General features: G+C 46.5%; 2 protein-coding genes across 2 annotated transcripts; both read left to right on the top strand.

Moving 5' to 3' along the window:
• Positions 1-436: 436 nt before the first annotated feature.
• On the top strand, positions 437-1,213 carry LOC119657912. Its single transcript, XM_038065096.1, has 3 exons — positions 437-539; positions 741-867; positions 926-1,213. Exons 1-3 carry the CDS (start codon positions 495-497, stop codon positions 1,156-1,158), a joined length of 405 nt encoding a protein of 134 aa, XP_037921024.1. The 5' UTR covers positions 437-494; the 3' UTR covers positions 1,159-1,213.
• A 5,657-nt stretch (positions 1,214-6,870) lies between these two features.
• LOC119657874 lies at positions 6,871-11,086 on the top strand. Its single transcript, XM_038065001.1, has 3 exons — positions 6,871-6,943; positions 10,609-10,732; positions 10,795-11,086. Exons 1-3 carry the CDS (start codon positions 6,899-6,901, stop codon positions 11,016-11,018), a joined length of 393 nt encoding a protein of 130 aa, XP_037920929.1. The 5' UTR covers positions 6,871-6,898; the 3' UTR covers positions 11,019-11,086.
• The last annotated feature ends 15,225 nt before the right edge of the window (positions 11,087-26,311 follow it).

Below are 26,311 nucleotides of genomic sequence, written 5' to 3'. Positions count from 1 at the left end.
GTAGCGTTGTAACTTGTCGCAGCTGGACTCTGATTATGGTCGCAAAATCAATCCGTGTCTTACGAAGATCGTGGGATTAAGTCGACGAGACAGGTACCCATGTAAACCCCTAGAGACGTAACTTTTGGCGCTAGTGAAGTCGCGGAAGCAATAAAACGAATTAAATCGCTTCGTGATTGCATCCAGATCAGGCCATTTGACAGAACTAAATGCGAAACCGATAACGACGAGCCGGCCCCGCTTGGGAACAGGACAAAGGCTAAAGAAAAAGAAGAAGACGGGCAAACCAGCAGCTCTCAATTTTAACCGATGTATAATCAATAATTCAACCCTCATATCGTCCTACCATCAGTCAAAGTCATGAACTAAGAAGCAAAGTAGGCACAGAACCTTACGCTCCAGCTTTGATTGTCCTGTTGACGTTTAGAAGGACCAACACAACATTTAAAAATTAGTTGTGCTTTGGTTTTTTTATTTTCAATATTACGCTTGTAATGAATATTTTAGATACTTCGAAAACTTTCAAAATCATCGAAATTGTAAGTACTGCGTGGTCCTGCGAAGGTTGTGATCATCTATTCGAAGAAAAACTGTTTCGACTGGAAATCGAGCAAAGTTAACTTTAAATAATAGGTCATCATTTTACGTTCTTTATATAAGCGGAACTTCAACAGACAGCCTGGACAACAATTGTAGGATATCCTTATGCAATCCGTGAAATACATTCCTTTCTCTTCCAGGTTTTATCTTTAATTTGTTTGACATTGCAAATGTTTTCCTGGGAATTTTCTGATAAGCATGGCCTAAGGACTTTGGTATGTGGAACATTTCTGGGTTTCATTTTAGTGGAGTTGGGCGAAATATTAGGTAAAATTTTGGCAACCCCCTTAATCAAGATCTATCTGAAGTAACCTTTTGCTTCCAGCGATGTTTATCCATGGTTACATTAATAAAGTTCTTAGCGTGTTTTATAGTTCTGCGGGATGTGCCTTTTTCATGATATGTGGTGTCCTTTTGATTGAAAATTGTTTAAACAGGCACTACAAAGGGCAAAAGTCGGTTCACCTAACAAAAGGATTCTTTGCCATTTGCAATAGTGTTGTGTTTTTCTTGGACGGATTTTATATTTCTCTGGAGATGTTTAACTACAGTAAATGAATGCGCTGAACATTCAAATATTTCGATTAGTTTTAATAAACTTATTTTAATTGTGCATTTAATTGTGTTTGTGTATTTTCGAAAAAGCTCGTGTTTAAATAAAACAAAATTTAAATATTTTATACGAAAGAACTTTTCATTGCTAGATAATCGCGATTAATTATGAGATAAAGATTTTTGTTATAAGAATAAGGATCACTACCCGACCAAGTGCGAATGAAAAAGCAGGGCCCGGACGCACAACTTAGGCCTTTTTGGACCTACAGTTGACGAAAGCTTTGGGTTTTCGAGTCTTAAAGATCATTCACTTCATACGATTTCCGGGAAAGATTCAAGATTCCCAGGGTGCTACCCATTGGTTCCATTAGTGCTTCAAGCTCTTCTTCAATGTCGGAGTTATATCCTTTTCCTCAGTCGTGGCACTTCCTTGTGTTTAGCTGTCCGACTTGAGTCCATAAAGGTCTAAGTCATTCAGCTTTTCCTATTCTGCAACAAGTCCTCTTTCCTACCCGGTCTTGCCTTTTCAACCTCTATGGTGTTCGCGATTCTTTCGATGACTGCAGTAGGCCTTCCACCCGATATGTCTTCCGAAGTATCCTTGCTCAGTCTCTCCCTGTGCACGTGCAGAGGAATGCTGCGAAATCTGTAATTGATAAAAAAGTTACGGCGTTCCATTTCCTTCAAGGATCGATCATCTATTCCGATCGTGAGGAGTCTGCCTTCAACCTCCTCCTAAAATGCTCCATAATAGTGCGTGGGATTTTTTTTTTTTGAGTGATGAGTACTTCGTGGCTCGGTTTGCTCTTCGGCACTCGTCCTTCTTGTCTTTTCGGCTTTACTCCTTCTTTGTTCTTTCAGCAACTCAATTGCGGAGCAAACCGTAAGTCAGTTCTCCTTGGACCTCTCCTCCCGTGAGGAACTGGGTAATATGGTAGTTGGTCTCTCCATCTTTCCGCTCAGGCCGCAACCTAATGTTGGGAATGAGCCTGTGCGTCCATCGACCCTAGACTCGTTCCATCTACGTTGCCAGATATCATGCGACTCTGACCTTCCTTGCCGCATTTCTACGCTCTGTGTGCTCCTCCATCCGTCTTGCATGGTACAGCACACTCATTTCTTTCGCCAGAATGTCGACAGGGATCATGCCTGCTACCACCAATACAGCCTCATTTGATGTGCTTCCAAAAACATTGCAAAACCTCCAATCAGCCGGTAAACCAAGTTCACTTGCTTCCGTCTCCGAAAGTTTACAAGCGTCTCTGCCCACATAGGTGACGAGTAGAGCAGGATCGAACGCACCACTCAAGCTAGAAGCAACTTCCGACCTTGTTTCGGGCCAACAATATTCGGTAACATTTTTGCAAGTGGCGCGGTGGCACTGGTTGCTTTTTGGCATGCATATTCTAGGTGTTCCTTAAAACTCAATTTGGTGTCAATTATCACCCCCAGGTATTTGATAGCCGGCTTTCAAATGACCGTATATCCACCGACTTCCACTTTCGCACTTTCGTTTTCGCGTTCGCCAAGGTCAGCCCGGCTCTTTCTAACCAGGACTTTACCACTCTTACTGTTTCCGCCGCCTAGACCTCCAACCCATTATACATGATATTCCACAACAGGGGACCAAATACCGATCCCTGTTGTACCCCGGCAGTGACAATGTACTCTTTGGGACCCTCACCCGTTATGTACCGGAGAATCCTCTCTGAGAGATAGTTTTCCACCAAATTCGATAAATACCCGCAGACACCTGCGTCAGCTAACGACCCTTTAATTCTGTTCCAGTTGGCCGAGTTGAATGCGTTTGTGACATCCAGCGCCAAAACGGCACAGCAGCTACCAGAAATCAGTGCGTCTTTTCTCAAGTTTAGTACAAGCTAAGTGCGTCCACCGTACGTCGGAAGCCAAACTGCCGTTCCGTCATACGTTTGCTGGCTTTGACGGTGGGTAGGAGTCTGTTGTAGATGACCCTCTCCTTCATCTTCCCCAATGTATTCAGCACGCAGATAGGATGAATGCGATGCTGAGTTTCCAGGTGGCTTGCCAAGTTTTGGAGGTAACACCGACTTTTGCTTTTTCCACTCGACAGGGAATATTCCTTCTTTAAGGCACACCTAGAACCCCTCCTCCGTGTGCTCCATTATTTCTACAAAAGCTGGCTCACTAGTTATGGCCACATCGAAGTTTTTCTCGCGGATGGTTTGGGAGAGTAGATTCTGCGTGTAAAATATCGCTTCAACGCCACCTGCGACACATAACCCAGCCTATTTTCACTCTCCCTTCTGCTGACAGTTTGAGTGCTGCCTCTACTGGTAGGCTGATGATGGCGGTTTGTGTTCTCTGGAATCGTGAGAACTGTCCTGAAGAGCTCCTTCTTTTCCCTGTTTAGCTAGCCATAATCATGGATAAGAGAACTAACGTTAACGTCCCTTACAGGACCATCGAGAGACTTACGATCATCAGCAAGCTTTTTAGCGATGGTATATACGAGTCATTGCTTTTTACCACAGCTTCTGCTTTTCGCGCCAACATGGTGGAGGTACCATCGACAGAGCTATCTAGTCCTTATGTTCATCGATCCACCACCATTTTTTCGCATTCAGCCACGTCTTGTGATATCCCTTTCAGATGTGGCCAATAATTTCATCCGCCCTAAAGATAAAGCCACTCTTAGGTTTACTGTCTCTGTGCAACTTCTCCACAAAGGTCAGTAACTAAGAAATCTTAGACATACAGTGATTGAGATTTGTCCGGCGGTGAAAAGTTTTTATAAGTCCCTGGGCAAAACGTGGATTGGTACCTCCGATGGAGCATAAAACCTGGGAAAGAACTGCTGAACCAACACCGACAACTTTACTACCAAACCCTATCTCCACCTCCATGTGGTGGTCACTGGGAGTTCTTTCTTAATGGAGAACTGCAGACGGAGGAGGATACAGGCGAGTGTCCCGTGCTTAAAAGGGGATAAATTGACCTCCAAGTTGGGGGTTTAATTCTACATGGAAAACTCAAGTTACGAAGCCTCGGAAGGAGCCTCGGGCAGGATGGATTTTACAACGACGAACCGGGCAACGAAAACGGAACAAAACTTTGCGCATTTTTTCATGGAAAGTGCACAACCTGTACAGATAGCTCAGCAGCTAGTCAATACCCTATCCCAATATAAGGCTGATGCAACCGCGTTGCAGGAGATGCGCTGGATAGGGACCGGTTTCCTGGAAAAGAGCCACTACATCAAATATTATAGCGACCATCCAGTAAACCATGTGCTCGAAGTAAGTTTCTTAGTCAGCCAAAAAATGAAACCTGCTGTTATCGCCTTTAAAGAGATAAATGAAAGGCTATGCACCCTGCTTTTGTGAGGCAAATTTAGTCTCAAGAACGTTCACGCCCCGACAGAGAAGACTGCAGAGTCGGAGAAGGATACCTTCTACCAGGCAGTTGACCCTCAAAGCCTGTCCCAGGTATGATATCAAAATCATACTTGGTGATTTTAACAGTCAAGTAAAGACGGCTCCCGTAGCTTATAAAAGGATACCAATAATAACGGAGTGTAGCATCACACGAAATGGTTGTCGGAAGACCCGGTTTGCGCGGAAAGCAGTCCACAGACATACATGGGCCTCCAGAAAATCGGAACAGTTGGTTTAACGATGAATGTAAGCTAGCAACGGAAGAATACTGCGCACCGGACAATCCCGCATTCTCAAACAACGCTCAGCATCCGCTGCTACATAATAGTGCTCTTTCGCGACCCGCCGCCTCTACGAAGCGGAAGGATCTGTCAAGGGTCTTAGGCATGTTAAGTTTCTATCGTCGTTTCTTGCCCAGGGCCGCTCATCATCCAGCGATCCGCCTACTTGTCTGGGCCGAAAAATAAAGACTCTCGCGAGGTTGAGTGGTCTATTGAGGCAACACTGCTGGCATTTCCTCAGCCAGATGCTCCCCTAGCTGTGTTAGTCAATGCCTCGGATACTGCGGTAGGCGCCGTTCTTCACCAACGGATGAATCCAATCTGGCAGCCATTGAGTTTCTTTTTAAAACATTTTACTTCTAATACCTGTCTGGTAAAGACAATGTTTTTCCAGACGCTTTGTCTTGAATTTCGCAGGTCACAGTCTCGGCTTCGGTCAATTATACGGCAATCGCCAAGGCATAAAAAGACGCCGCGGAGCTTCAGAGTCTGAAGGCAAATTCCAAATAAAAATTCAAGGAGTTTCCTATTTTTGACTAAAACACTTGCTTACTCTGCGAGACCTCAAATAAAGGACCCAGGCCGATTTTCGCAGGGAAGTATTCCCCAATTCACGATTTTGGGCACCCAGGCATCGGGACGACAAACCGGTTAGTCACAGAAAAATATTTGTGGCCTTCCATGAATAAGGACGTAAACTCTTGGGCCAGACAATGCATCAGTCCCAGAAGTGTAAGATCAACAAGCACGTTCGAAAACAAGTAGGTGTGTTCCTATGGTCAACCAAGCGCCTTGACACCATCCATCTCAACATCATCGGCCCTTTGCGAAATTCGCACGGATTCAAGTATTGCCTCACAATCATCGACAGGTTTACGCGGTGGCCTGAAGCAATAATTCTGACTGACATTACGGCACAAACATGTGCCGAGAACCTACTCTTTTCGCGGAGTTAGGAAAGCTCCTTGGCTTTAAAAGGCATAGGACTACTGCATACCATTCACAGTCCAGTGGTATACTGGGACGTTGGCACCAGGCAATGAAGGCCGCTCTAATGGCTCGCGACGATCCGTCGTGGGCGCGGTCCTTGCCTTTCGCCCTCCTCGGCCTCCGTACAGACCAACAAGAGGAGTTCGCTGCCAGCCCAGCGGAGATGGTCTACGAGGAAAATCTTCGCCTCACCGTCGACCCTGTACTGGACATCAGAGCAGGGTTAAATTACTCGGAAATGCTGCGTCTGCTTAGAGACGTGATTTCAAAGATGCGGCCGACACCACCGTCCCGACACGCGACATCGGAAATCAACACTCCCAGGAAACGTGAGACGTACGACCAGGTCCTCATAAGGGTGGACGCCCCTCGGAAGGCGCTGCAACCACCATAGGAGGGTCCCTTTAGAGTGCTTAATCAGAGCGAGAACTCATTCAAGGTCGACGTGCGGGGCGAGTCCAAGTGGGTCTCCCTCTCGAGGCTAAAGGCTTTCGTTAGATCGGCGACTGCTACGGAAAAGCGCCAGCGAAACGGCAGTGACTTCCATTGGGGCTCACCATCCCTCAAGTGTCCACCGAAGCCAAATTCAAGTGTCGAAAGAGTCTACAGGGGCAGTGCCTAAGGCCGAAAAAAAGTGTTCCAGACCCTGTCTCAGAGGAAGCGGCGGAGTTGACCTAGTGCAATGGAGCTGCTCAAGGGCCCGACTGCCTATAATTCTTAACTAAGGCGGACCTTCGGCTGGGTGTTGCCAAGCCATTATGGTGAAGCTCATACCGATAAACAATTCTCCGAAACTGCACTTACTGATGAATCTGCTGAATTGTTTAGCAACAATGATTTTTATGTTGATTATGATGTTGAAAAGTATAGGAAACGTCTATTACTTCATCAGCAAAGTGATCATAAATCAACGTCTAATCATACTTTAATGTTGATCTGACATTCAAAAGTCATTGTTTATAGGTTGTGTTATTTGAAATTCATTTTTTGTTAGTTTTATTTTTTTATAATTTTAATTTGTATTCTAAATCATTAAGTTCCCTAAAAAATCGTAGAATGAGATCGGCTGATAAGTATATTTTATTCAAAGCTATTGAATTGGTAATTGAATTTGGGGTTCCTTTACTTCTTGAACATCATACCAACTACTCTGGATCGAGTTCGTTACTACTTTCGGCCGTAAACTTCGGGTCGACTTCACCAACGTGGATGACTGACCAAAGCACTTTTCTTACAACTTCGTAGCTATAGATGCGAACCCATATTATGCAATTATAATTGTTATGCTAGTAACCCAGCAACATCTTCTTCTACGTTGGTATTGATATAGCTGCCAGAAATAGAAGCCTGGCATTTCGGCTGGTGTGAAGCGCAATTACCCAAGGATAAGTCCTTCTGGCACCAAATGTTGTCTCAGCAGATACCAGATAAACTGGTGTGACATACAGTTAAACCTAGGTACAGTTTGACACCTCCCTTTCATCCCAACTTGGCCGACGAAAATTTCAACTATTCAATTTGGTCTCGAGGACGATGTGGTCCCTGCGGTATTTCAACGGCGGTTTAATGCGTAGATGCGAATTAATGACTGACATGACAAAGTATGACTTCGTACGACACGACTTTGGTGCCAGTGTAGTCTCTTAGAAATATGCTCTATCTGCACCTCGAGGCAGGTTTCTCAGTCAACGCAAAAAATGAGCCCCTTCTTATCATTTTGAAGCAATAAATATATTATAATATATAATAAGGAGGCCACTGACGAGTCTAATGAAAAAGGCCTCCCTAAATATTAGTCGATTGTCGAAAAGTACACCAACAAATGCCTGGCGAACCAACAGGAGGTTAAGCCTACTGCCTTAAATTACAATCGACGTCAAAATGAGATCGGACAGCAACACAAGCGGAACAGAGTGTGCAAAGGCTCGGACGCCAAATAACTTTTGCAAACAGGGGAACACCAACAGCCGAGGAGGCATCAACTGCGGAACCCTTGAGCGACGTGGCCAGAAGTCACATACTTGTGGCGCTAGTAGATGGTAATACCGCTAGCAGCAAATAGGTGCCGGACGGGCGGACCAGTGAAGTGAAGCCAGACTCCCGGGATATCACACAGCATCTCTTGGACGGCAATGGGGAACAAGGGACGTCCATCCCCTCTTGGATTCATCCCAGGTGGTCCATGGTTCCCATGTCATAGCACCAATTCTCCAGAGACAATCTTGGTTCGTGTGTGCCTCAGATCAGCGACGCTTGCGAGGAGGTAAAACTACAATACGACGAGATTCCAGGAGATAGGTAAGTTGCATCTAGTTGCCGATGATCCGCATAGATAAGGACAACCTCGCCCAATCTTCCCGTCTTTCAATGGACGACTGGATGGATATTAAGGAGGAGGAACCCTAGATAACCAAACTTTTCTGCTCCGCATAAATGGAGAGTACCTGGAGGCACTAGAAAAAGCGGATTATGAAATGTGGAGTCAGGAACGCAAAGGTAAAAATTTTCCGCTCCGTGAAACTGGACGATGACCTGGATCCAGTTGAACGCGCCAATAAACTGTTGGAGGAGCCGGAGATCGACGATCCGACGGGGGTAGAAGCAAACGCTACACAAGCATACTATGCTGAGGGTAACGCAGATAAATGTGCAGCGCTCGAATTGCACCTCAACTAATCTGCTGTCTTTTTCCTAGAGAAAGACACCGACGTCGCCCTCAAACCGGAGACCTGTAACAAAGAGCTCCAAAGAAAATACTACAATTGATTCCACAACACATGAGACATTTTTTTTGTTTAAAGATGGAGTTGGAAATCTTAGAAAGACGCTGTTGCGCCAGGTTGCATCAGTGTGTGGGATTCACACCCACTAAAACCACCCCCACACTTACGCCCCACCCCGCGGGACCACCGTGAAGTGTTACTTCGCGGGGGAGACTCTGGTTCGCTATACCAGCTCTTCCATCTCGCGTCTCCGTCGCGCCGCCTTCCGAGCTCGATCCAACTCAAGGAGTTTTGTTTGCACCACGGCTACTGCCTCATTTACCACCATCCAGTTTTCCTCCGACTTCAGCATCTCTTCCACCAGGTTGAAGGGCTCGATGTCCGCCCCAAGATGCTGTTCAACCTCCTTTTCTGTTGCAGAAATCTGGGACAGTGGAACATAACGTGCTCCGGGTCCTCGGGTGTAGCACCGCACTCAGGACAGTTGGGAGACTCGTCCAACTCGAAGCGATGCAAGTACTTCCTATAGCCACCGTGTCCCGTAAGGAACTGTGTCAGGTGGTAATTCAATTCTCCGTGCTTACGGTCGACCCATTTCTCGTTACACGGAATCAATGTAAGGGTCCACCGGCCATTGTCGGAGTTATCCCACCGTTGTTGCCATTGCCACACAACTCTCTCCCGATGGCTTTTCAGGTCTAGCTTGGCCATTCTTAACCATGACTTGATGGTATGAATGGCTTCATTTGCATAAAACTCCACATCTTCGAAATGCTTTGCAATTGCAACTACCGCCAGGTCGTCCGCAAAACCAATCAGCGTTGTATCCTCCGGCATGCGAGGCCAAGCACTCCGTCGTACATTATGTTCCACAGCAGTGGTCCCAATACAGAACCTTGAGGCACACCTGCTGTCACAATGTACTCCTTCGGCCCGTCGTCCGTCTCGTACCAAAGAAGTCTGTCCGAAAGGTAACTCTCGATTAGCCGAGCCAAGTAACTAGGAACACCCAGTTTGGCCAAAGAACCTTTAATCCAGCCCCAGTTGGCTGAGTCAAAAGCATTTTTGACATCCAGCGTCACCAGAGCACAGCATTTGCCCATAGCCACTGCATTTCGAGCCAATTCCACGACCTTTGCTAATGCATCGACCGTAGAACGGGCTCGCCTAAACCCATATTGCCGCTCTGAAAGACCACCCGCAAGCTCGATGAACAGGAGCAGCCTGTTGTATATCCCCCTCTCCAACATCTTCCCCATGGTGTCTAAGAGACAAATAGGGCGATATGAAGAAGACACGCCGGGTGGTTTTTGGGGCTTCGGTAGCAACACCAGCTTCTGCCTCTTCCACTGGGCGGGAAATATTCCTTCCGTCATGCACGATTCGAATGTGCTTGCGAACCATCTTGATCTGGCCTTGACCGCCACCTTCAGAGCCTTGTTCGGAATTCCGTCCAATTCCTGAGCCTTGTTATCCCCAGTACGTCTGCAGATTTCCCCAAGTTCCTCTTCCGTAACATCAGAGATCGAGAGGACGTCCTGCTGAGCTTTCAGTTGGGGACATGAGACATTGATCGGGTCAAACCTAGAGCATGTATCCTCGGCAAGAAGAGCCTGCAAGTTTCTCTGGTCCAGACGAGAGTTCCAGCAATCTAACGGTGGTCAATTTGGGTTGAGAGCGGAGAATTTGTATATATCATTGGCTTACATAGCTCTCGACCGATCAGCTCCACCAGAGGAACTACAACATTTGACGTCTACGATCACAATCCGTCGCTGGAGTTACCTCCTACTGTGACTCCCAATTTCGTGTTCTGAGACGTTTAGGCAAAAATATCACAGACAGATCAGTTTCTAGTTTCATCCTTTAGGAGAGTTGCTGCACTCTTTTTCTGACTTTCTTGATGGGCTTTCCCATCAACAACTATTTCCAATGAACTTTCTACAGAACTTCCAATCATCCAACTATTCCACCCTATGATATAACAGAATACGGAATGTGCAAATATAGTGATCCTAATTGTCATTTTAAACAACGTTTCAGGTGCTCACAACGGTCTGTCTGGCTCTACATTTGGAAACATCCGAAAATCTGAATCATACCCTATTATTCTTAGTGGATGGAACATTCTTTGGCTTCTGCATTATTCCGGCTGGTCTCGTAATTGGTAAACCTTTTTCAAGTACAATAATTTGCAATTTTTCAAAAGCTGACAATATTCTCCTACAGCAATGCTGGTCCGAAGGTACCTTAACGTCCTGGTTTACCAATTCTATACCCTTTCTGGTTGCCTAAGCCATGCTGTTTGCGGAGGGATTTTACTAGCTCACTGGACTCAGGAAGCATATGATGAGAAGAAAGTTATGGGATTGACTGAGGCATCCATAGCAATTGTCAATTCAGTTATCCTTGCAATTGATGGATTACTTCAATTTGTCTTGCCCTCCTTTTGAGTTTAGAGTTTTTAAGCGCATTGTTACGAATACTACAGGAATTCGAAAAGATTTAAAATTTCATAATATTATTGTGTTTTGATAGTTGCAAAAATGCATACTATAATTTGGAAGATTAAAATTGTTGTTGCCTTAAATCGATCCTGAATATTTTAGGTTCCATATTGAAGTTGATAATATTAGGATAAAACTGCTTTTATGAAGAATTTGGGATGATTTCTCAAATATTCCTTGTTCCCAGCTTTGTATCAAGCCTAGGTCTTGGTTCAGTACTATCTGATATAATTCCAGGAGTGCCTAAAATGACGGTGTGATGATCGAGCTCGTTGAACGTCAGCTCCTCACTGACCGCTGACCAAGCCTTTCGGAAGCCCAAATGTGTATTTGATAAACAACCACAGCTATCAATTGTAGGTGTTAGTCAGTTATAGATTCGTCGCTCGAGAATCTCGCCTATTATGTACAGAGTGATGGGTCATCTACCAGCTTACCCCATCCAGAATAGCACAACTTTTGTCATTTCCACTGAGCGAGGAAGATCTTTCTTTCAAGCAATTCTAATTGTCCAGTACCTTGTTCGAAATATACCAAGGACCCTTTTCGCTGCTATGCAGAACTTCATCTTCGGTTACTGGCAGATTGTGTTCGGCACTTATTGATACCGTTGGGATGGCAGTTCGGGGAACAATGTCGGAACTATCTCCCAAAGTCATCTATATTTATTGAAGGTGTTAGGTACTTGTACCCACCCCTTTGGGCCGAAATCTGTCTCATCACAAAGTAACTTGAAGCAATTTTTTAATTTGTATGATGCCCCACACTGCACATTTTGAATGCGTCTTTGGACTTAGGTGTCGTTGTTTTCCCCATAGTGTATTTCTCCAATATGGACTTAACCTTCTAGCCTGCAGGCATTACTTACAGCATTTCATTACTTCTGCTTTCAACCATTAGTTGGAATTACGATTCTAAGTAATCGCCATTTGCCGAACATATCACACGCTCGATATATATTAGGACAACTACGGAAATTTGAAGTTGCCTCTATATAGTACCGATGCTTGCCCTGTGCAGTGCCTCAGTAATGGAAACCTTGGCTCCTGTGCCATCAACATCGAAGAGCACAGGAGGAAATAGAATTGGGTATGCTCGAACTGAGAAATATTTCAGACTGTCCTGCAAAAGCCTTGGATGAGCATAGAGATGTAACTAGATTAACCTAATAATGCAGGCGCCCCTACGGAAAGACATGTTCATGTGGCACAATGCATCGCTAAAGCATGTGCCGCGTCCATGCCTAGCAGGTGCTCATCCCCCAATAGAAGATCAAACTATTGGTGGAATAGTGAACTGACCATCGTTCGATCAGCATGCCACCAAGCCGAAAGAGCGGCTTAGAGACCGATAGGGGGAAACGATCAGTGCGAGAAAGAGCGCACCCATATTGAAGCCCGCAAAACCCTTAAGCTCGCCAAGCAGTGAATTAAGGGGAAATGCTTGTAAAAGTTCTGCTCAGAGGCGGACGTAAAGCTGTGGTGGTGCGCATTTAAAATTATGGTAAGACGATTCAGAAACCGTTCATTTCCGTAGATCACGTACCCTACGCTCTTGTTGAAAATCAGCTGGGGGTTATTTCCCCCAACAAAAGTGAGGCACCGACAGGTTTTAACGACTTCTGAGTATAAAAGAAATTCCAGCAGTCACCAGAGACCACTGGAGATCTGCGGTAGAATAGGCAACAATAAAGTTCCGGGTCTGGATGGAGTACCGAATAAGGCCCTTAAGCTCGCCGCGAAATACAGATGAGATGACGAACACATGTGACGTCAGATCCATCTCTCCTTTATAACGGGCGAATAACGCCGAAAGAGGGAGATCTGTAGATAGATGACAACAGCGGCGAGAACGCTCGGTGAAGGATCAGTGAACACACAGACTCATCCCTGACATCAAGGAGTGGTTGGAATGACGGAACGGTGAGATAAATTTTAATCTTACCCAGTTTTTCACGGGGAATGGAGGATATCGTAAGAATAGGTTTAAACTGGACACCTCACCCCTTTTCTTAAACTACAATAGAGTCCCATACGAATCGAAGCACGTATTCACTGGCCAAGGTTTGTGGAAGAAAGGAGGAATCAAGAGGAAACTCTTGAGTTGCTAGCACCAAATCCGGTGCGAAGAATGCTAGTATGTCAAGAAGACTGGGTTGCGATTAACTTCATGATCGCTTGTATCCTGAGCAATCTGCGAGCAACGGGCGAAAGGAAGAAAGAAGAAGAAGAAACTCCGCCCATGACGTAATATCTTGTAGTCATTCCATGTTGCAAAGGGGAGTCGAGGTGGTTTTAATGACCAAAAATCCCACACTAGCCTATCCAGGCCAATGTCTTTTGAAGATTTCCACCTCCTTCAAAAAAAGGCAGACAGACCGTAAACCGAGCTTTGAACGCTTCGATCCCTCACATGTCATTCATAAACACAAACACAAAAATTCACCTGTCAATGCCGGTACCTGGGTCCACACCAGATCCTGAAAAATAAATAAACAAACACGGGGATTCGCGTGCACCTAACGAGATATCCACTCGTATGCTAAATCTAGAAGTAAAAATGTAAAAAAGAACGAGTCGACCGCGTGCGTGGGGCCGTACATCTTTGGATCCGAGTGCCATGGTCGTAGGTGCAGGAAAAGCTTCCGCTCACAGTGCTTATTAATGAATCGATAACCAGAAACTAACACAAGATTTTATAGTACCAGCACCTCTGCTAAAGTCTCCTCTAGATTCCTCCTTTTTCTCACAAATCCAGTGGAAGAATACATGCTCTGGGTCCTCTGGGCAATTCGGATAGTCGGGTGAGGTCTCCAATTCAAACCGGTGCAGGTATTGGCGATATCCTCCGCGCCCCGTGAGAAACCGGGTGAGATTATAATTAATCTCACCGTGTCGTCTCTCCAACCACTCCTTGATGGCAGGATTGTGCCTATTAGTCCACCGACCGTTTCCCGAGCGTTCCCACCGCTCTTGCCATCTATTTATGGATCTCTCCCTCTCAGCCTTCTTCGAGAGCGAGAAATTGGTTTTGCATTGTATTTCAATCGGCATCATTCCAGGGATGGCGAATGCTGCATCATCTGAGACAGTCCTGAAGGCAGAGCATACCCTCAGGGCTGTCCTCCTGTAGACTGCACTCAGTTTGATAGTGTTAACTGACATCCGTAACACCTTCCTCCAAACTGAGGTGCATAGAGTATGATTGAGGTCACCACCCTAGCTATAACCAATCTAGAGATATGCCGTGCCCCCCCCCCCCTACGTTCGGCATCATTCTTTCCAGGGCCACATTTGCAGTTGATGATTTATCGCAAACATACTTGTTGCTTATAGCTGAACTTCCCGTCTATCACCACCCCCAAGCATTTGGAAGTGATAATATAATTCCTGATTCCAATACAGGCATAATTTCTTTTCCGGCGGTTAGTGGTGAGGACCGCTTCTGTTTTTTCCTCCGCAAGTGTCAGACCAGAACTCTTTAGCCAACTTTTAACAGCACCGATTGTCTCGCTTGAGTCTAACTCAGCATCTGCGAAATGCTTTGCGACAACAGCCAGCGCTATGTCGTCAGCGTAACTCACCACTGTGGGGTCAAGCAGTGTACTGCAGGATAGACTGATGCGGAACATAGCTCCCTGAGGCCAACCTATCTTTGTCTAAGGATGAGTTGTCTCTCCTCTGGGACGGTGTGTGCCTTTTCAGGGGCCAAGCCTCTCGTCTACCAAGACCGTTAGTGAGTGGTGATAGCCACACCCTGTACGAGGTGACCCTACTATTAACAAAACGCTACGGATCTAGACTGGGGAGTCGAAAAACACCTCCCCCAATCCAGGGTGTCATGCGAACCGTGCCCATTGGATAGTTTGCAGTCGGGGGTAACTGACTGTATTCGAACGGAGCCTCACTGATACCTGGTCGCCTCAGTGAGTAAGTTAGATCTTACCGTGCTACGGGGGGCTATGGCACGGCGGACCTCTTAACCCCCATACTCGTGGGAATCAAATGAGTACTAAATTGGAAAAAAAAAACAAAAACCAAAAAAGCGGGGCCCCGTACCGCACCAAAACTGGTTAATCAGGTGGAGGCACGTCTCCGAATTACTGAAAGCCAGGTGACTACACCCAAGAAGGGAGAAGTTGGGACGTCAAGCAGTGGATCCAAGGTGACCATTGGTATACTGCATGGACTACAGCCAACGAACACCACTGCTCAAAGAGCAGGGACCAGCAAAAGCACGTCTGAGATAAACATAACAGACGTCAGGAAGGAGACAGGTCTCAGTGGCGCCGGGGTTAAATGGTACCTGCGCTATCTGAAGGAAGGCCTGAAACCAGAAGAGGCCCTTAAGAAGGCTCAGGACAGACCTAAGCCATCTCTACCGGAGCCGAGAAAGCGGGGAGCAGCAGAGATCAGCCCGCATGAAGGGAATGCCCCCAAAAAACCCAGACCTGAACCCACGGGAGGAGAAAACCCGGGCAGGTCAGGAGTGAAGGCAGGACCCAGGAAGCCCGGCATTAGCTATGCTAGTGCGGTCAAGGGCATTCGGCTGGCCATACTGCCAAAAAGGTTTCCCGAGCAAATACTCACTCGGGAGGAACAGGAAACCATTGAAGAACTGGTCGTCAAACAGATGATCAAGGGATGGACGTCGAAACTGGTGTTCACCGGGATACGCTTTCGACCAGGCCTTATACTGGTGGACTGCGCGACGGAAGGTACCGCAGAATGGGTCAGAACCATAATTCCTAGATTGCCAGGCTGGGAAGGGGTGGAACTGTCAACATGTGCTGGAGATGATACACCAGGAGCCCACATGGTGACAGTTTTTCTCCCAAAGGCCGCGGCAATAGTAACAGAAGACCTCATGAGACTCCTAATTGGTCAGAACGAAGATCTCCATACTCGACTATGGAGAGTCTTCAGAAGCAAGGTGGAGGGAAAGGGTAAACTCCTCACGATCGGGGTAGATGACCGATCCCTAGAGGCAATTAAACGTCGGAGTTGTCATATCAACTACCGATTTGGCAACATACCCGTGCATGTGCACAAGGAAAAGCCAAGGAAAGAAACCTCGGAGGAGGCATCGGGTGGAAAACTTACCGAGGTCCCTGAAGAAGTCGCGGAAGCCATAGAGGCGGAAAGAACGGGATCAACCAGGGAAATAGACCTGCTGCCCAGTGAAGAACAGAAGCTGGACGACCTAGACCTAGGACTGCTAGGGCTCGGGGTGGACAGCGACGCGCAGGAAAGCGCCATGTCGGAGGAGGAGGGTGACACTCCGACAGTGGAGAAGAGCTCCAAACAATAACGGAGCCAATGGCCAGCACTAGGATAGCCCAGATAAACCTCCACCATGCGAGAGCTGCATCTGCAGTGATTGCAAGGGCAAATTCCAAGGAGAACATTGGAATAGTGCTGGCTCAGGAGCCCTGGGTGTACCGGGGGCAGATTCGCGGTCTGCAAGGAGGAGACATGCAGGTAATTTGGGACTCGTCTTGTGAAAAACCAAGAGCTTGCATAATTCTCAAACGTAATCTAAAATACATATGTCTTTCAGAGTTCTTAACCGGGGACCTTGTGGCTATCCAAGTCTCATTGGAAGCCGGGAGGAGCACTCGAAAGGTAGTGGTAGCATCGGGATACTTCCCAGGAGACGAGAGCCGGGCTCCACCGGAACAAGTCGCAAAGCTGACGGAGTATTGCGAGGAGAGGGCGTTACCACTTCTTCTCGGCTGCGATGCCAACGCCCACCACGTAGTGTGGGGAAGCAGTGACACTAATCGTAGAGGTGAGTACCTTCTCGAATTTATTCTTAGTAATAAGTTAGAAATATACAACGTAGGGAACACTCCAACATTTGTGACCAGCACCAGACAAGAGGTACTAGATATAACTCTAGGAAATACCCTAATGAACGGGATGGTCAGGAATTGGAGGGTGTCGGATGAACCCTCAATGTCTGATCACAGGATAATCAGATTCGACATTGAGGGTAACTCCGAAATAAAAAGAATAATAAGGAATCCCAAGAGAACGGATTGGGAATCCTACACAATGCACCTGAGCAACAACATTGCCCACCTTCAAGGGAGCGGTGACATCAGGAGCGAATTAGAATTAGAAACGGTGGTGGAAGACCTCAACACAATCGTCATTGACGCATATGAGGCCAGCTGTCCGGCCAAGACAGTCAAGTCATCAAGGGATGTACCATGGTGGAACAGAAACTTAGCCAGAATGAGAACGGAGGTACGAAAACTCTTTAACCGGGCAAAACGAACCGGGGACTGGCGGAGGTATAAAAATGCACTGACTGCGTATAGCAACGCCATCAGGGAAGCGAAACGGAACAGCTTTAGGGAATTCTGTGAAGGGATTGAACAGATCACAGAAGCAACTAGGCTGTACAAGGCTGTAGCCAAAGACGGGAGAATATCCTCTGTCTGCTTGAAAAAGGAAGATGGGACATTCACCGAGAATGAGGAGGACAGGGTACACCTGCTTCTCAGAACTCATTTCCCGGGGTCCTACCCCTCGGCGGCAGGCGACAATAATCTGCCTGACACCCCAACAACGAATAGAAGGGGAAGGAAAGAGAGCTGGAAACTAGCAAAAGAGGTATGCTCGGAAGCTAGGCTAAGATGGGCAGTGGGAACCTTTCAACCATTGAAATCTCCCGGAGCAGATGGCATTTTCCCTGCACTTATCCAGAGGGGCCTAGGAATTATCCTAGAGTCTCTTCTGAGGGTGGTAAGGGGGAGCATAGCACTGGGTTACATACCAAGGGCATGGAGACGGGCAAAAGTGGTCTTTATTCCGAAGGCGGGTAAAAAGGATCCTTTTCACCCTAAATCTTTCAGACCAATCTGCCTAACATCGTTCGTACTCAAAACGGTGGAGAAGGTCATAGACAACTATATTAGAACTAACGTTCTAAAGCGTAATCCCTTACATCACTGTCAACACGCTTACCGGGCAGGAAGGTCAACTGAAACTGCTCTGTATCAGCTGACAGAGGTACTACGGGACGCCATTGAAACAAAAGAAATTGCACTGTGCGCGTTCTTGGATATCGAAGGAGCATTCGACAACACATCGCACACAGAGATACAGGATGCCCTGAGCCGCAAAGGAGTGGGAAACACCCTGGCACTCTGGATGGGCAAAATGCTAGAAAGCAGACAAATAGAGGTACAAACAGGTACAAATTCTATTATCATGAACACCACTCAAGGCTGTCCACAGGGCGGAGTACTATCGCCGCTGATGTGGAGTATGGTAGTGGATGAACTCCTGGACGTGTTAACTAATACTGGAATACAAGTCCAGGGCTACGCGGACGACATTGTTCTAATCTGTAGGGGCAAATATGAAGATACCCTATGTGATAGAATCCAAACTGGATTAAGGGTTACTAGTGCCTGGTGCAGGAAGGTGGGACTGCGGATCAACCCAACCAAAACCACCATAGTACCATTCACTAGGAGGCGTAAGCTGGATCACCAGAAAGCCATAACATTACATGATATGGAGGTGAAACGAGAAACAGAGGTCAAATACTTGGGAATCACGCTAGACCAAAAATTACTCTGGAAGACACATGTCGGAAACACTTGTCGGAAAGCCACGAGGGCTCTGATGACTTGCAGATCCATAGCAGGAAAAAAATGGGGTTGTAGCCCGAAGATACTACTTTGGATATATACTGCAATAGTAAGACCAATGATTACCTATGGAGCGGTAATCTGGGCAGAAAGAACCCAACTCAGCACACAAGCCAGGGAATTACATAAGCTCCAAAGGCTGGCTTGCGTGTGTATCAGTGGGGCAATGAGGACATGCCCAACGGCATCCCTGGAGGTCCTTCTGGGATTAACCCCTCTCCATCTGCACATACAGATGCAGGCAAGGAGATCAATATTCAGGATGGCCGGTAGCATGAGTGAGGCGGGGAGCTGCCTAAATCGAAGGAAGATTGATATCCTTTCTAGGCGGTATCCCGAATTACTGATACCGAGGGACAACATGACAACGAGGTTTCACTTCGATAAGAAGTTTGAAACACGTTGGAGTAACAAGACAAACTGGGAAAGCGTGGCTGTGACATACGGCTTAAACCAGCAACTGATTACTTGGTACACTGACGGATCCCTCACAGCAGAGGGAGCGGGTGCCGGTGTCATTGGTCCAAGGAAAATGTACTTTGAGCCAATGGGCAGGTACACTAGCATATTCCAGGCGGAAATTTACGCCATAGACAAATGTGCCTCCTTTAATCTGCAAAGGAACTACAGGGGGCAGAACATAGCTATTCTCACCGATAGCCAAGCAGCGATCAAGGCACTTAGGTCCAACCAGGTGAACTCTAAACTGGTATGGGAATGCCTTGAGAGACTGAATACACTCGGCTCGTCCAACAAGGTCTGGATACTTTGGGTTCCAGGCCATGCTGGGCTGGAAGGCAATGAGGCAGCGGATGAACTAGCCAAGAAGGGAGCAGGGATGCCTTTATACGGGCCAGAACCCTTCTGTGGAATCGGAAACGGTTTCATGGCTATGAATCTAAGAAACGAAGAAAAACGGCTGAGGGAACTATATTGGGCGGGCCTACCAGGGATGGAGCAGTCCAGGGTGCTTATTGGGGGATACGAACCCATGTGCACAAAGGATTGCTTAAACCTCACCAAAAAGAACCTCCGAATCATAGTGGGAATTCTCACTGGTCATTGTCGGCTGAACTACCACCTAGGGAAGCTAGGGATATCTACGGACACTGCCTGCAGGTTCTGTGAGGAGGAGGACGAAACCTCTATGCACGTCCTGGGACAGTGTCCAGCACTTGTGCAAAGCAGGTCGATACATCTGGGAGAACACTTAATACCAGATGCAAAGCTGAAACTTCTGGAAGTGGGGAACATACTAAAGTTCCTAACGGTTACTGGCCTGCTTGAGATACTATGATCAACAGGTACACTATAACCAGTAAAAGGGGCACAATAGTTCTTCAAGGACGCGGTGCGACTTTCCCTTAACAAAATAATAATAATAACTCACCACTGTGGCTTCCCTCGGAAGATTGAGTACATCGTTGTACATGATGTTCCACAGTAGTGGGCCCAATGCGGACCCCTGCGGGACACCCGCGGAAACAACGTATTCCTGGGGTCCGTCATCGATGTCATATAAAAGCCTCCTTTCAATTAAATAACTATCGACGATAGCAGCGAGATAAACGGGAATACCAACTTTCGCTAGGGATTTCCGTATTAGATTCCAATTGGCCGGATTGAATGCATTTTTCACATCCAGGGTTACTACCACGCAATATTTGCTGGTACTACCCTTTCCGTGAATTGCATCTTCGACTAAACCAGGAACCAATTTGATGGTATCAATGGTTGATCGGACTTTATGGAACTCGTACTACCGATCTGAAAGGCCGCCTTGGCTCTCAACAACTGGGAGTAATCTATTATAGATTACCCGCTCTAACACTTTCCCCACAGTGTCCAAAAGACAAATGAGGAATATTCACCTGGAGGTTTACCTGGCTTAGGCAGAAGTACCAACTTCTGCCGCTTCCACGCCGCTGGAAATATCCCCTCGGACATGCACGCTTCGAACAACTCAGCGAACATGTCCGGTCTGAATTTCACTGCAAGCTTCAGGGCCTTATTCGGTACTCCGTCCAGTCCCGGCGCTTTATTGTATCCTATTCTACCGCAGGTATCCAACAGCTTGTCTCTGGTGACTGGGGGAATTGCCGTCACATTCAGAGGTGGTTGGAATGTGTCGGTGCTCTCCTCTTGCTGGGGGAATAACCCCCGGGATGATTTTTAGCAAGAGGATGGGACACGTGATCAGTGGAGATGAAAGGCCTCTGAATCGTCCCATCACGATTCTGTAGGCACCCCCCCCCCCCCCCCCCCCCACGGGTTTATGTCCGCTTCTGAGCAAAGTTCCTTAAAGCATTACCTCTTGCTTCGCTGGATGGCGAGCTTGAGGTTTTTGCGGGCTACCTTATAGACGCGCTCTTTTTGCCCCTGATCGACTCTTCCTACCGCCCTCTGAGCCGCTCTTCTGGCTCGGTGGCAAGCTGATCTAAGACCAGTCAGTTCACCATTCCACCAGTAGTTTGGTCTCCTACTGGAGAATGAGCATCTCCTTAGCATGGACGCGTCACATGCTTTGGCGATGCATTGGGCCACATGGACGGCTCTTTCCATAGAGGCGCCTCTTTTGGGCCGTTGATCTAACTACACCTCTATGAAGGTCTGTTCATCCAAAGTTTTGGCAGACCAGCCTGAAATCTTTCTCGGTTTCGGGCATGTTAGGTCTTTGCCCTGTGGCTGGATACATGTCTCAAAGAAGATCGCCTGGTAATCGCTGTGGGTGTAGCGTTCGCTGACGCACCAGGACATACCACGCGCCAGCTCAGGGCTGACAAAGGTCAGGTCTACAACCGAACCTGACCCCTTTTTCTGAAAGGTGTTCACACCTTCATTAGCCAAAACTACGTCCATCTACGCAAATGTTTCTAGTAAATTGCGCCCCCTGTCATTTGATTCTCTGCTACCCCTCTCAAGGGCCCAAGTGTTGAAATCACCAGAAATCACATTTGGACTCCGTCCCCTTGCGTCGAGAACAAAATGATCAAGCATTTCCTCGTATTCAGAGAGTGTCAAACTTGGTGGGGCGGACCAGCTGTATACATTTACACCACTTATTCTTGCCCACACAAAGCCACTGGCTGCCCGACTTGCAGTACATTGTATGGCCTGTCGACTGCATGCCCACATCGCCGCTCCGCCAGTCGAATCTGTGACCCATATGTCATCGTGACGGTTTCTGTACGGCTCACCTATGATGGCGATTTCCATCTCAGATTCCAACGTGGTTTGCTCAAGTAAATCCTGAGCGACCCTGCAATGATTCAGGTTTATTTGAATAAACCTCATTTTCTCATTTCAGTGAGCGCCTTCCTAAATTCCGGACATTTACTACTTCCGACAATATGCCGGTTATCCTGTCCCTCCTTCACCTCACACAATAGGCATTTAGGGTCCCTATTGCACTCCCTGGCAATATGGGCCTTCTCCCCACACCTGCATCGATCAGATCGATCAATGCTGCTGGTGCATACCTTCGCAAAGTGTCCAAACATCAGGCATTTAAAGCACCTCTTTAGTGAAGTCTGTTCTCTTAAACGGCACACAACCTATCCAATCCGAACTTTTCCGGTCACCAACAACTTCTGCGCTGCCTCCGCTTGTACTCCTATTGTGGCCGTTTGAGTACCACCATAGGCTTTTCGTAAACTTACAACAGACTCCACGGCAAGTTCTTCCAACTTGAATTGCTCCTTCAGAGCAATATAAATTTCTCCTTTCGATGTCACTTCATCGAGATGCTTACATTGTATATAGATCTCATATTTTTGGTCACGCACTGGGGCAGTCAATTGAGTGCGAAAGTCATCAGTTTTGCCCACGCTGGATCTTTTCAGCTCGAACAAGAGATCCCCTTTCTGGATTCTTCGGATTCGGTTCACATTTCCGCCCATATCTTTTAGGTCGGGATTTGCTTTGTCCTTTCTGAGTATCTCCGCGTAGGACAGATTGTCCTTACTGGAGATAACAATCGCATCTGGACGGGTTCGCACTTTTGCTTTTCCTTTGGTTTTTTTGCTGGTAACCTTAGTCCATCCATCATTTCCGTTCGTCTTGCGCTTCGCAGCGCAGGTTGACTTTTCTACATCCGCTGTACGCTTTTCAGGGTTTCCTGTCCATCTATTTTCTCTTAGGCGCCTGCTGATTATTTAAAAGATCCCCCTCTTTTTCACATACTCGTTTATTTCACCGTGATTCGATGGTAGTACGGTTAGGTGTCACTTGCGTCGCTTGTGACACTATTGGTCCAGCGGGGTTCGGCGTATCCTTAGTATCCATTTCCTCCATCTGCGATCTATTATAGACGACTCTACTAGCCCTCACTATATTCTTTATGGGTTGGTGCACGTTGTGCTTTTCCTTGATGAACTCGGACAGCTCAACTATTTTTGCCCCAAGCTGGATAAAGGGTAATTCCTCCGGATTGAGACTCTGCTCCCTATAAACCCCGGCAGGGTTACTCCTTTTATACGCTCCTTCACTTTTGGCGTTTATTGATCTTGCCTGTACTTTATCCTACATCGTCTTTAGCGTTGATGGAGATCTCAAAGTTGAAGAGCTTCTTTTGAATGGATCCCTTTCTTTCTCCTGGAGCACCTATTGCTGTCGCGCATCTTCAACATTGGCGGTGGGTGTTATCACGGTTTTTGTTGTCCAACGATCTGCCTTCAGTTCATCTTTGTTTGGTCTTGCTACTGGTGTCCTCGGTAAGGTCGTACTTCGCTTGAACACTTCCTTCTCCAGAGCCAGATCACTTGTAACATTATATGCCAAGGTCGCCAAGTTGTCCACCACCGAGGCACTGCGGTCGAGGTATATCGACGACCGAGAGCCCGCTTGCTCACTCCCAAAAGCCGCCGGTACTTGGGTTCCGAGCCCCTGCACCGTAAGTTTCATCCTTCTCTCGTCTTCCATGGTGGGTTTATGTTCTGGGTTTCCTTCACATAGCCATTGTGGTCCACGCACCAGAGATGAGCAGACACTAGCCCATGCACAGTCAGAAAAGAAAATACTCAGAAACGGCTATACCGATTGACACAAAATTTGATGAAAAAGTGGGAACTGTGAACGCCCAAACATGCAGTGAGTGACATCCTTCTACATTGAGTTTTAGGAGGGCTCCCCGTACATGTAAAAGGGGGGTTTAACAATTTTTTTCACCAAATATAATCAAGTGGGATATCAAATGAGAGGTCTTGATTAGTACTTTTCGAAGTCTGTGTTAGTTTTGAGATTTGTTAGAAAGGTAGGGAGTGGAAGGGATGGAAAGTGATGATTTCTTTAACGGACCCATTCTTCGAAAGTACTCAACCGAAAAATCTGAAAAATTTCATGAAGCTGCCTCTATATGGTGCCCAGGTCTCAAAATATAATACTCTCAATATCGATATCCGTTCAAATTAAGTTAATAGTAGCATATTACTATATTTTTTGGAAAATTGAGTAAAGCCCCCTTAAGTTTATCCCAACGCCTAGCTTCCGTTTTCCCGATTTGTTAATTCCAGGTTTATCACGCGTGTTGTTTATTCCGTCAGGCTCGCGTTAATCCCCGCGTTTGTCTATGTCCTTTTCAGGATCCGGTACGGACCCACGCACCACCAATTACACCTGCGTTTTTATAGGATGACACGTGATGGATCGAAGTGCTCGAAGAATCCCACTCTTATATTCCTGACGGAACACTTCGATTTACGGGCGGGCAACCAACTTTTGTTTTTTTTTTTTTTTTTGGTTCATAGGATAGCTCTTCCCTCTAGGACGTCTAAGGCCGCTCATGATTTATTTATTTATTTATTTATTTATTTTTTTTATTTATTTATTTATTTGTTTTAGGACAATACACAGAAAGCAAATTTCTTATTACATATTGTCCTCAGAGGGAGGAGCAAGTAAATGGCATATTTTGTGAGTCATAGGAACCAAGCTGTAGGGCATTGTAGGACCGGCAAAACCTCGGGATCGGAGAGTGAAAGTAAATCTCGAGCTCGACGAAGGGTACATCAAAAATGTCGGCATTACGTGTGTTATAAGACGAGGCGATACGGAGAGTAATATCCGAGTTGGCAGAGCAGTCCATCAGACCATTGCAAAGTTTGAAAAGAGTACACATATCAAGGAAGATACGGCGTTGCTGTATGGAGGGGAGATTGACGGTGCGGAGTCGTGACGGATAATCAACCCGTAGAAGGTTCTTTTTGTAAAAGAGGGTCCGGGTGAATTTGCGTTGTACAGCTTCAAGAGCGCGGCTGTCACGGATGCGGTAGGGGGACCAGACTACACAGCAATATTCAAGGATGTTTTTGACAAGGAAATTGAAGAGTGTTAAGGAGGGCTGGATTGAGGTAAAGTCGGACGAGGAACGTAGGATAAAACCAGACATTTTGGAAGCTCTATTGATGATGTCAACGAAGTGGGAATTGAAATGAAGTTTATCGTCGAATATTACACCCAGGTCTTTGAAGGAGGTCAGTAGTGAAAGGGGTTGACCACTGAGAGAATTGGAAAAGGATGATGGGGAGGGTTTCAGGGAATAGCGCATCCAGTGGCATTTGTTGACATTCAGTGTTAGCTTGTTGACCGAACACCAACGGGCTAAATTATCAAGGTTGGATTGTAAGAGAGCACAGTCCAATGGAGACGAAACAGAGGCAAACAATTTAGGGTCGTCTGCGTAAAGCAAATACGGACAGGTGAGGATGGAGGCGAGGTCATTGATAAAAAGCAGGAAGAGTAGGGGGCCAAATGTAGAGCCTTGGGGAACACCAGAGGAAGGAGAGAAGGAACCAGATGAGTGACCATGAAAAGAAACTTTGCAGGAACGGTATGAGAGATAGGAGGAAAGCCAGGAGATGACTGAGGGAGGGAACTCTAGCGAAGAAAGTTTAGAGAGGAGAATGTTATGGTCAACGGTGTCAAAGGCTTTGGAGAAATCAGTATAAACAGCATGTACCTCCTGTGATGGTCATTTGACCATCGCAGTCACATTATTGTCATTTTAAGACCAATATTTCCTACATCCAAAGCTCAGTCATAACAATCCTTTACTTCACATTGATCCATCCTTAAACTACCTAATAGCATCCTTGCAAATACCATCCTTTTCTAATATCGTCAATTTCAATTTTTAATCTAAAATAGCACCATCTCCATTCAATGTGATAACGAGCTATCGCACTTTCACCCCACTTATGTGTACATTTGAGTATCCTATTGTACTCGTGCCATTGTACACCCACAAAACACCTAGAATGGTTAAACCGGCCGGGTGGTACCGGGCTTGAAAAAAAAAGCCCAAGGAATGTGTATATGCTGTTTGGTACTCGACCCACCAAACGAACCTATTCCAAGAAATCAGTTCATCATATCCCTGTGCACTCGGCGCAATTTCATGACGTAATAATTTGCATATAATGCTGAGCTTCCGAAATTGGAGTTCCGGGTGAGTTACACGCTTGCGTCTTTACCTGCACAACGATATAAGTGTAACCATCCTTTCATCGTGTTTGGTCGGTTATCTTAGAGTTATCAATTAGATAAATTGCAGGTGGGGTGGGTTTTGGATTTACTC

This window comes from Hermetia illucens, chromosome 5, assembly GCF_905115235.1.
Source record: "Hermetia illucens chromosome 5, iHerIll2.2.curated.20191125, whole genome shotgun sequence".
In the NCBI taxonomy this organism is placed as follows: Eukaryota; Metazoa; Arthropoda; class Insecta; order Diptera; family Stratiomyidae; genus Hermetia; species Hermetia illucens.
Note: the sequence above shows the minus strand (reverse complement) of the source record. Positions and strands in the feature narration are given on the sequence as shown.

What these genes read in the sequence shown, in the direction of transcription:
- LOC119657912 (XM_038065096.1), top strand. Translation starts at nt 495, where the DNA reads ATGAATATTTTAGATACTTCGAAAACTTTCAAAATCATCGAAATT. An exon ending in CTTTCAAAATCATCGAAATT is followed by an intron (nt 540 to 740) that starts GTAAGTACTGCG and finishes TTTCTCTTCCAG; the next exon opens with GTTTTATCTTTAATTTGTTT. An exon ending in GGAGTTGGGCGAAATATTAG is followed by an intron (nt 868 to 925) that starts GTAAAATTTTGG and finishes TTTTGCTTCCAG; the next exon opens with CGATGTTTATCCATGGTTAC.
- LOC119657874 (XM_038065001.1), top strand. Translation starts at nt 6,899, where the DNA reads ATGAGATCGGCTGATAAGTATATTTTATTCAAAGCTATTGAATTG. An exon ending in TATTCAAAGCTATTGAATTG is followed by an intron (nt 6,944 to 10,608) that starts GTAATTGAATTT and finishes ACAACGTTTCAG; the next exon opens with GTGCTCACAACGGTCTGTCT. An exon ending in TCCGGCTGGTCTCGTAATTG is followed by an intron (nt 10,733 to 10,794) that starts GTAAACCTTTTT and finishes ATTCTCCTACAG; the next exon opens with CAATGCTGGTCCGAAGGTAC.